This window comes from Pogoniulus pusillus, chromosome 17 (genome assembly GCF_015220805.1).
Source record: "Pogoniulus pusillus isolate bPogPus1 chromosome 17, bPogPus1.pri, whole genome shotgun sequence".
In the NCBI taxonomy this organism is placed as follows: domain Eukaryota; kingdom Metazoa; phylum Chordata; class Aves; order Piciformes; family Lybiidae; genus Pogoniulus; species Pogoniulus pusillus.
The window spans coordinates 17123018-17136939 of record NC_087280.1 but is presented as its reverse complement, the minus strand read 5'-3'; the positions used below and the strand labels follow the sequence as shown (position 1 = coordinate 17136939).

Below are 13922 nucleotides of genomic sequence, written 5' to 3'. Positions count from 1 at the left end.
ACTTGAGGCTGGGGAGGAACATCCAGCCCTTTAGTCTCAGTTACTGTTTGCAATTTCATCACTAGCCCCAAAAGTGAAGGGAAGGTTTATTTTGCCCAGGCTGCAATTTCTTCCAGGAAAGATATTTCCCCTTACCCTGTCCTAGACCAGCACTATGACCCCAAATATGAAAAATAAACCATAATTTCAGCCTCAAATGGACTGTGCTAAATCTTCAATTCTTCCTCTTGGGTCTCAGAAACCTTTGTGAGTGCAAGCATTAAGGACTGTAGATTGTGATTCTCAGGTAGGAGAAAGGCTGGGGCTGGAGCACACAGGGTGTGATGCTGAAAGCAGTCACTCAGTGAGGAGCAGCTTTTCCAAAACAAATGTTAACATCATAACCCCCAGACCAGGACTCTTTAGGCTCTTATGCAGGAGAATCCAACTTGCAGCAGCCAAAGGAAGTGAAGGTGCTTTCTTGCACCAGGAACCAGTTTTGAGTATTGCACAATCATAGCCGCTGCTATGCGATTTCAGGGTTGCTACTGTGCCATGGCCACATGAAGCTGAAGAGCAGGTGGGGAAAGCCTCTCTGTGCCCGAGACCATCACGGTGAAGAGCAGAGGTGAGCACTTTCCCTGACACCCGGGCGTTTTCTGGCTCCCTCCAGCCGCAAGCGACAGAAAGCACACAAGCCTGCCAGCTCACCCAACTGCAGCTACACCTCCCTTTTAGAACACGGTGGACAATATATTTTGTAGCAGCCTGAAGAGGGCTGCGGCTGTAGCGATGCGGCGGGAGGTCCGAGTCTCCATGGGAACTGCGCCCTTGCTCAGCTCCAGCAGGCGGCCTCGGCAGGTGCCACGGTTGACATTTTGCCAGCCACAGGGGGAACTGGCACCAAAAGGCCTAACGGGGTGGCAAAGGCTCGCAGCTGATGGGTGACTTGTGAGGCTGTGGCTGTTGGTTTCTGTGGTTCCTCTCCCAGTAGTCAAGGCAGGGCTGGGACCAGGTCTGAGTGGAGGTGCAGAGGGAGGAGGCACCCCAGCAGCCTCGCTAGGCACTGACCCTGCCAGGATGAAGTGGAACAAATCTTTCTTCTTTCAAGAAATAGGGAAAAAAATCCTATCATTTCAGAGGCAAACAAAGTGAGGAAAGGGCTCTGCTGGCATGCTGGAGGTTAGTGTTCAGATCAGGGCTGCTGCTGCTGTAGCCAGAGCATGAGCATGTGCTAGGACAAGCCTTTCCCTGCCAAAAAAACACCCCAAACCAAACAAAGTGTGAAGATTTCAAGAGGTATTTGTTCCTGTAAGCCAGGGAGACACAGAGCTCAGAGGGAGCTGTTCAACCCACCTGATGAAACAACCCAAGAGTAGCTAAGCTCACCCTGGCATTGGGTTCCACACCAGAATTCAGTCTTCTTTGTAAATGTGGAGTCTGAGCTCTCTCATAGCTCACCACAAGAAAACAATTACCACATGTCTGTGTACCACATGCTACAAAGGAGGCTGCAAAGGAGGCTGGGTGCTTCAGCTCCTGCTTCTCTTGACTGGGATGTTTTGGACTCCAGGAATGCTCGGTTTCTTGTTCCTCACATGCCTGGAGGGAAGCAGCGGGAAAGGTAAGGAGAAGGCCTGGGTCCCGGCAGCAGCTCTGCCCCACACAGAGCTGAGCTGCTCCAAATGTCTCTGTCACCCATTAGCAAGACCCAGAGCCCACTGGAATGGTTAGCAACAGGTCACAGGCAGCTCTGCCCAAGTACTCAGGCATGCTGAGAAGCGAACACTGCTGAGAAAGTATCAAAAAGGAACTTTCCTTTTCTGGGAGGATTAATGGGATTTATTACTGCCCTTCAGCTTGCAGGGATCAGAAAAAGAGACAACAACTGTGTGGAGTTAGGCAGAGCCATAGTGGCCAGGATCCTCTCTCCCAATTCCTTCCTGAAACAGATCCTTGTGTGGATCCAGCACAGCCCGTGTAGAGCATCCACCATGGGGCTAAGCCTCCCACATCTGGCAGAACTGGGCAACAACTGCCACCCAAATGAGGATACTGGGCTGCAGCAGAAGGCTCTGGGCATCTCACATGATGCAAAGCCATGCCAGACTCTGGAGTTTAAGAAATGTGATGTGGGAAAGCAGAGAGTGGGACTGCCTAATGGCTCATGGAATTGGTTTCCTCCTCTTCTGTGGACACAGACTGATAAATGGTTACTTAAGAGACCACTCTGTTTTCTGAAGTAATTTAGAATTAGAGGGACAGCAGGAACATTCGTTTGTCAGCACCAAGCAGAACCACAGCAAGCTGTTAATTTGTCAAGGCTAACCTGAGGAACATATCCCAGCCTGCAGCACTTACACAGGAGCAGGAGGCATCTCCTCCACGGGATGACTGCTTGGTCCTGAAGCTGCTCCCAGTTGGCACAGCCCACAAGTGAAATCACAGAGCTTCAGGCTTGGCCCATCTCCAGTGTGTCAGCATGAGCCAGCAAGAGCCAGGAACATTCTATAAACAGCACAACAGCAGGTGGAAAATGAGTTCACAATATGAACACCTCCAGGATAAGAGCCACTGATATTCCTCAGCAGCACAGAGAACCACCAGAGTTTGTGTGAAAGGACACTGCTGGAAGCTCACCTTGATTCCTCTGCCTCTGATGACTGTGGAAGGGGTGGCTGTGGGGTGGCTGTAGGGTGCCTATAGCTCTCCCTGCTTATCCCACCCTAAACTGTAGGACATCGTGTGGGCACCTGGAAGAGGACAGAAATGCTTTGCCATAATAAAACCCTCCAGGCACAACAGCACATGGAAGAACTCCTCTCCCTCTAGTGACCAAGACAGCTATGCAATCAGCTCAAAGACACCACCAGCAGGTCCCACCACCAGCCACAACCCGAAAGCCCACAGCCCATTGCTGGCGCGACACTCATGTCCTGTCCTGCATTGCACGAGGGTTGATGGAAGCTCCTGGATGAGCTTGGACTTGTTACAGTAGGACCTACACAAACTCCAGAGAAGACAATGCAGCATATCAAAACGTGGTTGGTTATCAGCATATTTCTGAAAGCCACCACCTACGGAGGGTGAGTGTTTGCCTGTGGGTGAAAAAAATCAGGAGTAACATAAACTTTAACAGCCCTTCTGGGGGACCGTGAAGCAGAACCAGGGTGCTGCCCAGCCCATGCTGCTCACAAAGACACACAGGAGGCTAAGCGTGAGTTGACTGCATGAAGAGACTTCTCTTGGCAGAGCCAGTTCTCTACACTCAGGTCTCTCCGTCCTTCTGCCTTAGGGCCAGGGCCACCTCCCGCCCTGTGAACGCGGCGCACCTTGGCCAGCGAAGCTGCGGCTGTGCCATAACTGGTGCGAGAGCTCCAGCTGCTGGCTGCCAAGGGCTGCTGACAGCAGTCACAGGCGGAAAACATTCAGGAGAGGTTCACGGTCACACCGAGCAAACGTCTGATCTTCCTCTTTGTATCCATTCATCCGGCTACAAGGGGCAGAGAAAATGACAAACGCTTTTGTTAGAGGGTGTGCTTAGTAGGGCGAGAGAGGTTCTCTCCCCTCCACTCTGTCCTGGTCGGGCCACGTCTGGAGTACTGTGTTCAGTTCTGGGCCCTGCTTGAGAGAGTCCAGTGCAGAGCACAAAGATGGGAGTGGAACATCTCCCTCGGGAGGAAAGGCTGAGAGAGCTGGGGCTCTTTAGCTTGGAGAGGAGGAGACCTCGCTTATGTTTATAAATACGGAAAGGGCAAGCGTCAGGAGGATGGAGCCAGGCTCTGCTCAGCGATGTCCAATGACAGGACAAGAGGCAATGGGAGCAAGCTGGAGCTGAGGAGGCTCCATGTGAACGTAAAGAAAAACTTTTTGACTGTGAGGGTGCTGAAGCCCTGGAGCAGGCTGCCTAGAGAGGTTGTGGAGTCTCCTTCTCTGGAGACATTCGAAACCCACTGGGAAGTGTTTATGTGTGACCTACTCTAGGTGATCCTGCTCTGGACTGGGTGATCTTTCGAGGTCCCTTCCAGCCCCTAGCATTCCATGATTCTGTAAACACCCAGTATGTACAAAACTAGACACATATTCCATTGCTGCTGCTTTCCACCGCACAAAGGAAGAGATTTAATTACACACAAACTCTACTAAATCAAGAAGAGAGACAGCTGAAAATAGGAGGGAGGGGGGGAACCATTTAATTCAATTTATTTAGCAGCATCTTTATTGCAACAAAGGTTTTGTAATAAAACGCAGCAAAACTAATGTCTCCACTTTACATGATTAAAAGCCATGTAGCTAGAGAGGTGGGGGGTGGGAGGGAGACCAATAAACCCACTGGAGTGAGACATGCAATTTTGTTAACGCAAACAGCAGGCACTTCATGTTCTAAAATTAAACACCTGAACTTTACTGTGCAGAACAGCCCAGTAAAAAACGCACAAAGATCTCTCTTCCCCTTCCCAAGGAGCGGCCTAGAGAACTGAGGGGCACTATGCAAAGTCTCTACTCGAGTAAACAGGCAAACCAAGGCAGTGTCCTCACCTGGCTGAGTCAGTTAATTATGCTCTGTTATCCCCTGGACAGAAGCTGAGCACCACAGCAGCAGCCAAGCAGCCTGCCTTACACAGACACACAGCAGAAACACAACCCACCCTTCCTGCCGTCCTCTCCCTGGAGGCATTCAAGGCCTTCAGCAACCTGGTCTAGGGGAAGATGTCCCTGCCCATGGAGTGGGGGTTGGAACTAGATGATCTTTAAGGTCCCTTTCAACCCAAACCACTCGATGAATCTGTGATTCCTGGTAGGGAACATGGGCTGAGCCCCACTAGGCCTCGCTGTGATTCAGCACCCAGGCTCAGACACAACGATGCTCCAGGGTTACAGCATTACTACACCATCCTGCTTAGAAAGTATTTCCATAGCCTGTTCCCAAATGCCAATAGCAGGGAAAGCACTTTCCAGCCTAAATAATGAAGTTAGTTGATTCTCAAAGCTTCATTTGCTGCTTTAAACTCATTATTTCACCAAGGGGTTCTGGGTAGATACTAATTCTACTTTGTATTTGAAAACAAGAGTTTGGGGGGATTGGGAGTGCAAGTCTCGTGTGGAGGATGAAAACCTGACAGCTCTGAGGCTCACACTCAAGAGGAATTACTGGAAGCCATGCTGAAACAGGGCAAAAGAACATGATTCCACCAGAAACTAGCACAATCAATCCCAGCCACTGCAAACAAGAACAAACTGCTGGCATCAACACTCAACACAACTCATTGCTCAGATCCTCATATTCCATTTTTATCGAAGACTTTAAAACATTAATCTCAAAAACACCTGTGCAACTAATAGCCACCAAGAAATGAAGGCTCCATCCTGCTCCTGCTCAGAGCAGGCATCCTGCTGGGCACAGAGCAGACCTCTGCTGAAAGCAGAAGATCTTCTAAAGGGGAATACAGACGGTTGTTATGGGAGCCACAGGGATGATTCCTCCTCATGTATTTTTGCTCCACAACCTCCCTTGCATTTACTCCCTCAGGACCTTACTAGTTCTGCTTAAAACTCACATTAGCCAAGACACTTTAAACATGCAAGAAGTGTCAAAGCATAATTCCAAATATCAGATGGGCTGGAAACCTCTTCTTGAGTGACAGTACCATCTCCTCACCCTGGAGCAGGCAACTCCAGATGAAGAGAGCAGAGCAAAGCCACCACTCTCCATGCCAGCTGGACTGCTGGACCATGTTCCACCACTGGATCAACATTTCACCATGAGGTGTGGCAGAAACTGCTAGCCTGAAAATACTGATGCATCAGTCTTCAGCACTGACACCTTCCTACCTCAGCAGTCTGAAATGCAACAGGCTTTGTGCTTCTTGTCACTGGGAATAGAGTTGTTGACTGCATAGGGCTGGATCAGACCTCATGTAAGGCTTCTCTCACACCTTCACCTACACGCAGGAGTCTTTTGCAAGAACTACAAATCTCTGATGGTAAATCCTCCCAGCATTTCCACAGGATAAGAGAGAATGGGGTCTTAAAGTGCTTAACTACTGTAAAAAAGAAAAAAAAAGAACATGTAGGAAAGAAGGAAATACATAATTTATGTGGCAAAAGAGAGTACTTACAGTATGCTGGACTTCAATAGCTTTTCAATATGTATTTAAAACAATGGAAGGATGTATTATTAGAAAGTTGTATGTCAGCACTTTTAGTCACAGCCTGTGCTAAAGGAAAACCTTGCCTGGTTTACTTGCATAACATTTAGCTCTTCATTTCCTCAAAAAGCACTGTTTGATGAAGGCCATTTTTGTTCTTTTTTTTTTTTTTCCTAAAGAAAAAAATCAATTTCATCTTAAAAATCAGACACATTTACATTCAAGGGTAATTACCTCTAGAAAAAGAACCAAAACACCCCAAAAAGCAAGTTAATTTAATACTGAACAAAATATAAACAACCTGGGAAAGGTGATGTTCTCCAGGTGTGATTCTATACATATATGTATATATGAACAGATATAGATATATGTATATATAATACAGCATAGACACAGAAGGAACAATGGAATTCTGCAGGAACAGCTTAGACCTGGCCCCACTCACTGCTCTCTGGTTCTAGTTTCAATGCCTCAACACATGAATCCATCTCTCAGTCCTGGCTATAGGGATACATCCCAACGGTACATCCACAGGGATGCTCCATCACTTCAAATCACAAATTGCCACCAAGGGAAGACTTCACCAGAGCTGAGCTTCCCCCCAGCCATGCAATTCCCAACATAAAACTGTAAGCCTGTTACTAACCCGCTAATGGCTATTTTAATTCATCCACTTACATTTGCTGTGATGTGAAAACCAGAAAGCAGCCCAAACCACCAACCCCACTCTGAGGGAAATGTGCATTTACTGCAGTCTTTTTGCTTTGGCTGTCCTGTGCAACCCAAAAAGCAGATCCTGTTCTCACACACTGACTTTACAACCATGTAACTGCACCAGCTCCAAAGCTTTGGTGCCTGTGCCCAGCAGCCTAACTGAAAAACGATGCAGTTTGATACAAAACAGCCAAGCTCTGTTAAATCCCAGAGTTTGGGGATCAAGCTGAACAATACCAAAGCAAGGAAAATACAAGGTTACAACATGTGGAGTACTAAGAGCGTAAACACTGAGAGTGATTCCAGATTTTTCAGAAGATGAAAAGGAAATCATGCTCTGCTTCTCTCTAGCACCAAAACAGAAAGAAAAGGAAGTTCTTAGGTTTCTAAGAAAACCATTAAAACCATTAAAACTTAGAGAAGGCTCAGAGGCAAGCCCCAAGGGGAGAATTTCCTGGATTAAAGGCAATAATTTTGCTATGGATTTCTATCCTAAAGAACCCGTTGCAAGTTAAAGTGACTTCACACGCTTAGGCTTTTCAGCCAAGCTTGCTGCTTAGTTAAAACCTCACTAGCAAAAACACAACTGGGATTATATACCCTTGAGGCTTAGCAGGGTTACTTTAAGCTATACAGGAGACAGGGAGATCTCAAATACAGCATCATAATCATGCTACACAGCAGTGCTAGAAAGGACCCGGGGTGGAGGACTGAACAGAGTATGAGCCTGGGAAACTGTCCCTCCAATAAAGCAGGAAATTCAATGAAACAGTTCACACTGCCTCCCATGTAGTGTTTGTAATGTCTCACTTCACCAAATCCTCTGCAGACCTTTGAATTATGGAGTATTGAACTTTAAAGTCCTAACAGGATGCATATATCTCTATCATGCTGCTGTGACGGTAAAAAAACAGTCCTGCAAACACAGCTCCAGAATGAGTATCAGGGAAAAATGTCAACAAGAAATGGGCTGCATTTTAAGCTTGTTTTAAATTTTACAGAGCTTCAGCTCTTTGACTTACGTTAGTTTGCATCTCAAAGATTGTTACGCCTGTATCACAGTAAAATATAATTTCACTGAAATCAAGTACAATCAGGATAGGATCTCAAGCTGCTGAAAGGAAAAAGGGCATGGTTTATCCTGGAGAGAGAAGAATTCGCTGAAAAAGAACCTGGCATCAACTGGACTGAATCCAAAATTTAAATTCATTAGGAAGCAGCCTAAAAGTCTTTCTTCTTAAAAAAACAATTAACCTCTAGTTAGGTGATGTGTCTAACTTGTGACCAGCTTCTAATGAGTGAGACACATCTCTTTCATGAAGCATAAAAGCTATATGATAGCATTTAAAATGTAATACAAGTTGTAACCATTCAGGTAAACTCTTGCTGTGTAGTGAGTAAATCACCCGGTATTATGTAGTAAGATACCAAGGAACACACTGTAAAAAGACATCAGTTATGTCATAATGCTTTTAAAAAGTGAAGATCTGGTGCTGTAGAAGTACACTATTTTCAGTTTCAGCTCCTCCCCCAAGAGAGCACCCATGGTACTGCATGATACTACAGACATTTGATTTTATTTACATCTTAAGCTTTAGAGTTATTAGGTCACCGTGCTTTAATTTCCTGTATGGCACCAAATTTACTTTGAAAAAGTGTCTCTGTGGGTGTGGGGGTGTGTGTGTACATGTGGCAGGCACCAAAATGCAACATTCCATCCCATTCTCTAGTTTCCCATCTCCTCGCTGGGTAGAGCAGCCAGTAGAGCAGAGTTCTGCAGAGGTCAGTTACATTGCCTTCAGGGCAGCAATACGAGAGCCCAGATTCTCTTGCAGGTAATAGAGCAGATGGAGTTCATAGTGCTCTCCTGACTCAGGTACCCTTATACTGTGTCTCTCCTGAGGGTAGATCTAAAATACAAAACATAGGTATGAGTATCCCACAAGAGTTGTGGGCACCGACACTTTGATCAGGCCCCAGAGCTGCATTCGAAGTGTTCATCTCATCTCCCTGTACTAACTGAACTTGACCTCACACCTCCCCACACACCACAGCCTGAACCCAGACAATCCACTGCATCCTCTCATCCTGACAGTTCTGTGCTGGAGCTGAACAGAGGCTCCCCTCTTCAGGAGCCATCACATATATCAGTGTGCTCCCAGTTCAGCAGCATGGGGTGGGATGCCTGCATTTACATCTGCACAGAACTAGCAAGGTTTAATGCAATGCTTAACCCTGTCCACAAATTGCACATGTCCTTGGGAGCAGCCCAAACTGCTCTTAACTGCTTGTTTGCCTAACAGATTTTCTGTTACTCGAGGGCTGGAAGCCCTCTGCTGTGAAGACAGGCTGAAAGTGTTGGGGTTATTCAGCCTGGAGGAGAGAAGGCTCCAGAATACCTTATAGAGGCTTTCCAGTATTTAAAGGGGCTGATGAGAAAGCTGGGGACAGACTATTCAGCAGGATCTGTTGTGACAGGACAAGGAGTGATGAGTTTAAACTGCAAAAGGGGAGAAAGACTAAATAGGAGGAAGAAATGTTTTACACTGAGGGTGGGAAAACTCTGGCCCAGGTTGTCCAGAAAGGTGGTGGATGCCACATCCCTGGAACCTTTCCAGGTCAGGTTATCCAGCTTCTGAGCAACCTGCTCTAGTTGAAGAGGTCTCTACTGACTGGAGGGGGTTGGAATAGATGATCTTTAAAGGTCCCTTTCAACCCAAAGCAGTCTGGAATTCTATAAAATCTTCCTTAAAAAAAAAACAACTTAGAATCATGAAATGGTTTAGGTTGGAAGGGACCTCAAAGATCATCTAGTTCTGACCCCACCACCATGGACAGGGACACCTTCCATTAAGATCAGGTTGTTCAAGGCCCTGGTCCAGTGGACCAGGCTCACATAGTACAGTTTTATTCTAGAAGCCCAAGCCCAGCAGAGTCATGTTGCAAGCTCTGATTCTGGACCCCTGGTAAACATGTAACCCTCACAGCCTGGATCTGGCCTTACCTGTAAGTCGTACGGTTTCCCAGCTCTCACTAAAAAGCTGAGCAAGATGCTAGTGTGTGCAAAGTGAACATTCTCATCCAAGAATCCGTGTAGCAGCAGCAAACGGTTTGGTCTGTGAAAGCAAGAGGCAAACATCTCTAGACAGCTTCCCAGCACCTGCCAGTCATGTCACACTTCATACACTTTCCTTCAAGAACACTCAGCAGAAGAAAATATTTGCATTGAAAACAGCAGTTTCACTACTATTAATTGCTCTGCATGGAGCTGTCTCCCAGACCTATTATTTCCTCCTCTAAAAGTCCTTCCTGCATGTGCACATCATGGTCAGACCTTTCATCTGTCTGTCTTTTTTCTCAGAACTGTTTCCCAGCTTGGACAACACAACAGCTTAACTCTTGCTCAGAATCACTGCTGATTTTCGGCTCAAGACAGCCCATGGTCTTGGCCAGCTCTGCACTAATGCTGGTACAGCCTTAGAGCATGCAGAAAGCATCCTGATCTTGCTTAACGTGGCTCTGAAGTGCTAACCATATCATTGAAGATATATTTGCAATTTCTTTAGACACAAAAGTTAGTCTTTAATTACAGTTAAGATAAACTACTGTATGTTTACTATGTCTACTAACTTGTAGGATGCTCTGCAATTATGGAAATGCTCATTCAAGGCAACTAAGTTTATTACTGTTGGGTTTTGGTCTTTATTTTTAAAAGCATTTGTATTTAATACTAGCATTTGTGAGTCCAGGATTCAGTTGCCAAGGACAGGGAGATAAAAGTGAGTCCATGAGGCTTGAATTTTCCTGGTAGGAAAAGTAGAAGGCAAGAGTCAGAACCAAACTTACTCAGAAGGAAACTTCTCAGCTTGCATGGCCACAGAGCCTAGGTAGTAGCCCTGCTCGTTGTGGTCAGGGTGACCCATGTAGCGCTCTGTGTACCCAGTGTCATAGAAAATCCACAGCGTGACCGGGGCTCCGGCGATGGCCACCTGCAAGTTCAACAGGGCTCTCAGAAGCAGCAGCAGCAGACCGACAACACCAGCCCCATCTCACCTGGGGATGTCCCTCTCTCCCACAGCTCCAGCCCAGTTGCCCCAAACATGCTGGTAAGTTTACAATCCACAGCCTGCACTGGAAAAGCAAATCAATCCTCACTCTTCCTCCCACAGTTCATGGATATCAGCACAGCTTAGCTCCGAAACCAGGAAGATGCTAGAGACACATCAGAAGCAACTCTAAGCATGTCACCTGCAAGGCTGGCCTAGAAAGGTGCTTTTTGTCCAAAATGCAGAGTGCTCTGCTTTCAGCTTGCAAAAATTTGTTAATTTAAATATCTAACAGAAGCTGGGGTCAACAGTTCCCTAGGACTCAGCAAACTACCTTGCATAGCTACTGTCAGCTTGCTGAGAGGCTTGTGCAGAAAAGACCACCCAGGACCAGAAAGCCCCTTGCAACTCAGGTATTTTTGAAAGTGAAAATAATCCTTAAGCACTTGTCTTAAGTAATGAGACCTCCCAGGAGTTTCAGGCTGGACTTGCACAAAGCAAGAGCAGCCACAAAGAACAGAACACATCCCAGGAGCAACATCCAGCTCTTACCACATGTCTACCTTTGACACTTGCCCAACAGCGGCCTGGCCCTTTACTGTAGTGATCTAAAGTCATGTAATCACAAAACCTCTTGTCAGTTCCTCTCCCCAAACCCAGGTTGCCCTCCTGGCTGCTTCAGAACACAATGCTATGAAGCACATTGGCAATTTGAACTGGGAATAGATCAGTTTGCAAAGAAACTGTTCTCTTGGGGCAGGAAAGAAGTGTGGAGGAAGAGAAGATGGTGTCATTATTCAGCAGGCTCATTTCCCTTAGTTGGTTCACTGCACAAAGAATTGGGCTGACACAAAGCCAGCAACAGCTGAGGCTATATAAGGTACATTTAGCATATTGCTGTAGCTATATCAGAACAGTGAAGTTATTGCAAGCTCAACAGTCCAACAGTTTAGCTCTCTTAAAACAGTTCCAGAGAGGGAATACCCTTCAGTAGTCAGCTGAATAGGGTGAACAGTTGTTCCTTCTCAGCCCAGCTCATGAGAACATACTCTCAGATATTCCAGTAAAACTGGCCTGCCTGCGTAGCTCCACACACCTCTTACATGCCAAGGCTTCTGAGTTGGCAAGTGTGTTCTGTCCAAAAGCACCTCACTTGTATCAATGCAGGAAGTCTCATGGACAACATCACACCACGACATCAGGTGAAGATTCTGCCTGGCTGCAAGATTCTGTCTAGTCAAGATCCTGGGTAGCATCAGGAGAAGTGTGGCCAGCAGGTTGGAAGATGTGATTCTCCCCCTCTACTCCGCTCTGGTGAGACCCCACCTGGAGTACTGCATCCAGTTCTGGAGCCCCCATTACAAGAGGGATATGGATGTGCTGGAGCATGTCCAGAGAGGGCCACGAGGATGCTCAGAGGGCTGCAGCACCTCTGCTATGAGGACAGACTGAAAGAGTTGGGGCTGTTCAGTCTGGAGAAGAGGAGGCTCCCAGGTGACCTTCTTGTGGCCTTCCAGTATCTGAAGGGGGCCTACAAAAAAGCTGGATTTTTAGGCTATCAGGGAGTGACAGGACAAAGGGGAATGGAGCAAAGCTGGAGGTGGGTAGATTGAGACTGGACATGAGGAGGAAGTTGCTGAACATGAGAGTGGTGAGAGCCTGGAATGGGTTGTCCAGGAAGGTGGTTGAGGCCCCATTCCTGAAGGTGTTTAAGGCCAGATTGAATGCAGCTTTGGCCAGCCTGATCTAGGGTAGGGTGTCCCTGTTCATGGCAGGGGGGATGGAACTGGCTGATCCTTGTGGTCCCTTCCAACCCTGACTGATTCTATGATTCAGTGAATTTCTGATTGGAGGCATCTCTGTCAGTACTAATTACTGGGCTGTGCTGGTGTGACTGCCTCCAAAAAACTGCACCCCATAGCTACACCAGTACAGACTTGATGCAAGTACCAGTCCCAGACACCTCTCTGAGCCCAAGAGTGACAACAGGCTGACAGGGAAAGAGCATCTCATTTCTGTGCTTCACACAGAATCACAAGTGGAGAGAGCTTAGACAACCCAAGGTCACAAAATAACTTTTAACTGCTCTTGCAAAACGCTCTGATTGCTGAGTTTAAAAGATATTGTGGCTTGTTAGCAGGCACTGGTCTTAAGAGTGAAAGGATTTTCAGATCTGTTGTCTGTGAAGTATCAAATAATAAACCAAAGCCTGAAGTCTAATTAGAAATACCATGGAAGAAATGCTTACTAGAAAATCATCTTCTCTTTGAAGTCAGCTAACTAGAAGAGCCTTGAATAAAAGAGCCAGAGCACTGCGTCCTCACTTGTCCAGAGCAAGCCTAAAAAAGTCTTTGTGTTGTGAATACCCACAAGAGGTTAGAGGATTAAGCAGGAAAAAAAAAATCTTTCTGTGCCACTGGAATAAGTACTCAATGTATGAACATACCCTGAAGATATCTGACCTCTGCATTAAAGCCATTAGAGAGAGGTAGCCTCCATAGGACCAGCCATGAATGCCAACACGATCCAAATCAATGAAGTCATACTGTGATGCTAAGTACTGCAGCCCTTCCACCTGGTCATCAATTTCTATTTGTCCCTGGGAAAGGAGAGAAAAAGTTCGATTTTGTCAGTTCCAGACAAAAGTTACACTCTCAGAATTTCCAAAGGGTGTTGTCTCAGTTTGTGCAGCACTCGACCATACACCAGCACACCACTGTGCCAGGCATGGTACAGAATGATGGCCTCTTTCTCCTGTAAGAACACAGAATCACAACTGTTTATGTCAGAAGAGACCTTTCAGGTCATTGACTCCAACACGTTAGCCCATCTCTTAACTGTCCTTTTCTTCATGTCTCCTTGCTTGGAGACCTGTAAGATTTTTCAGTGTTTGCCCCTTTTGCAGAGCTGCATTCCAGCTCAGTGGGTGAACATGCCAACCCAACAGAGAGCGCCACACTGCAAAGCCAGCAGAGCCTGTCTGCACATGTGGCCAAATGCAATCACTTCTCCAGCCTGACACACCACTTGTCCT

General features: G+C 46.7%; 1 protein-coding gene across 3 annotated transcripts in view; it reads right to left on the bottom strand.

Annotated features, from left to right (window-relative positions):
- Positions 1-4149: 4149 nt before the first annotated feature.
- DPP8 (dipeptidyl peptidase 8) overlaps positions 4150-13922 on the bottom strand; it is a 29769-nt gene continuing 19996 nt past the window's right edge. For all 3 annotated transcript variants that reach the window (XM_064157949.1, XM_064157950.1, XM_064157951.1), the window contains exons 17-20: positions 13335-13487; positions 10689-10831; positions 9847-9958; positions 4150-8752 (exon numbers count right to left, since the gene is read on the bottom strand). In XM_064157949.1, the coding sequence (XP_064014019.1) occupies positions 8630-8752; positions 9847-9958; positions 10689-10831; positions 13335-13487 (531 nt within the window). In that variant the 3' untranslated portion in view covers positions 4150-8629. The remainder of the gene's footprint in view (positions 8753-9846; positions 9959-10688; positions 10832-13334; positions 13488-13922) is intronic.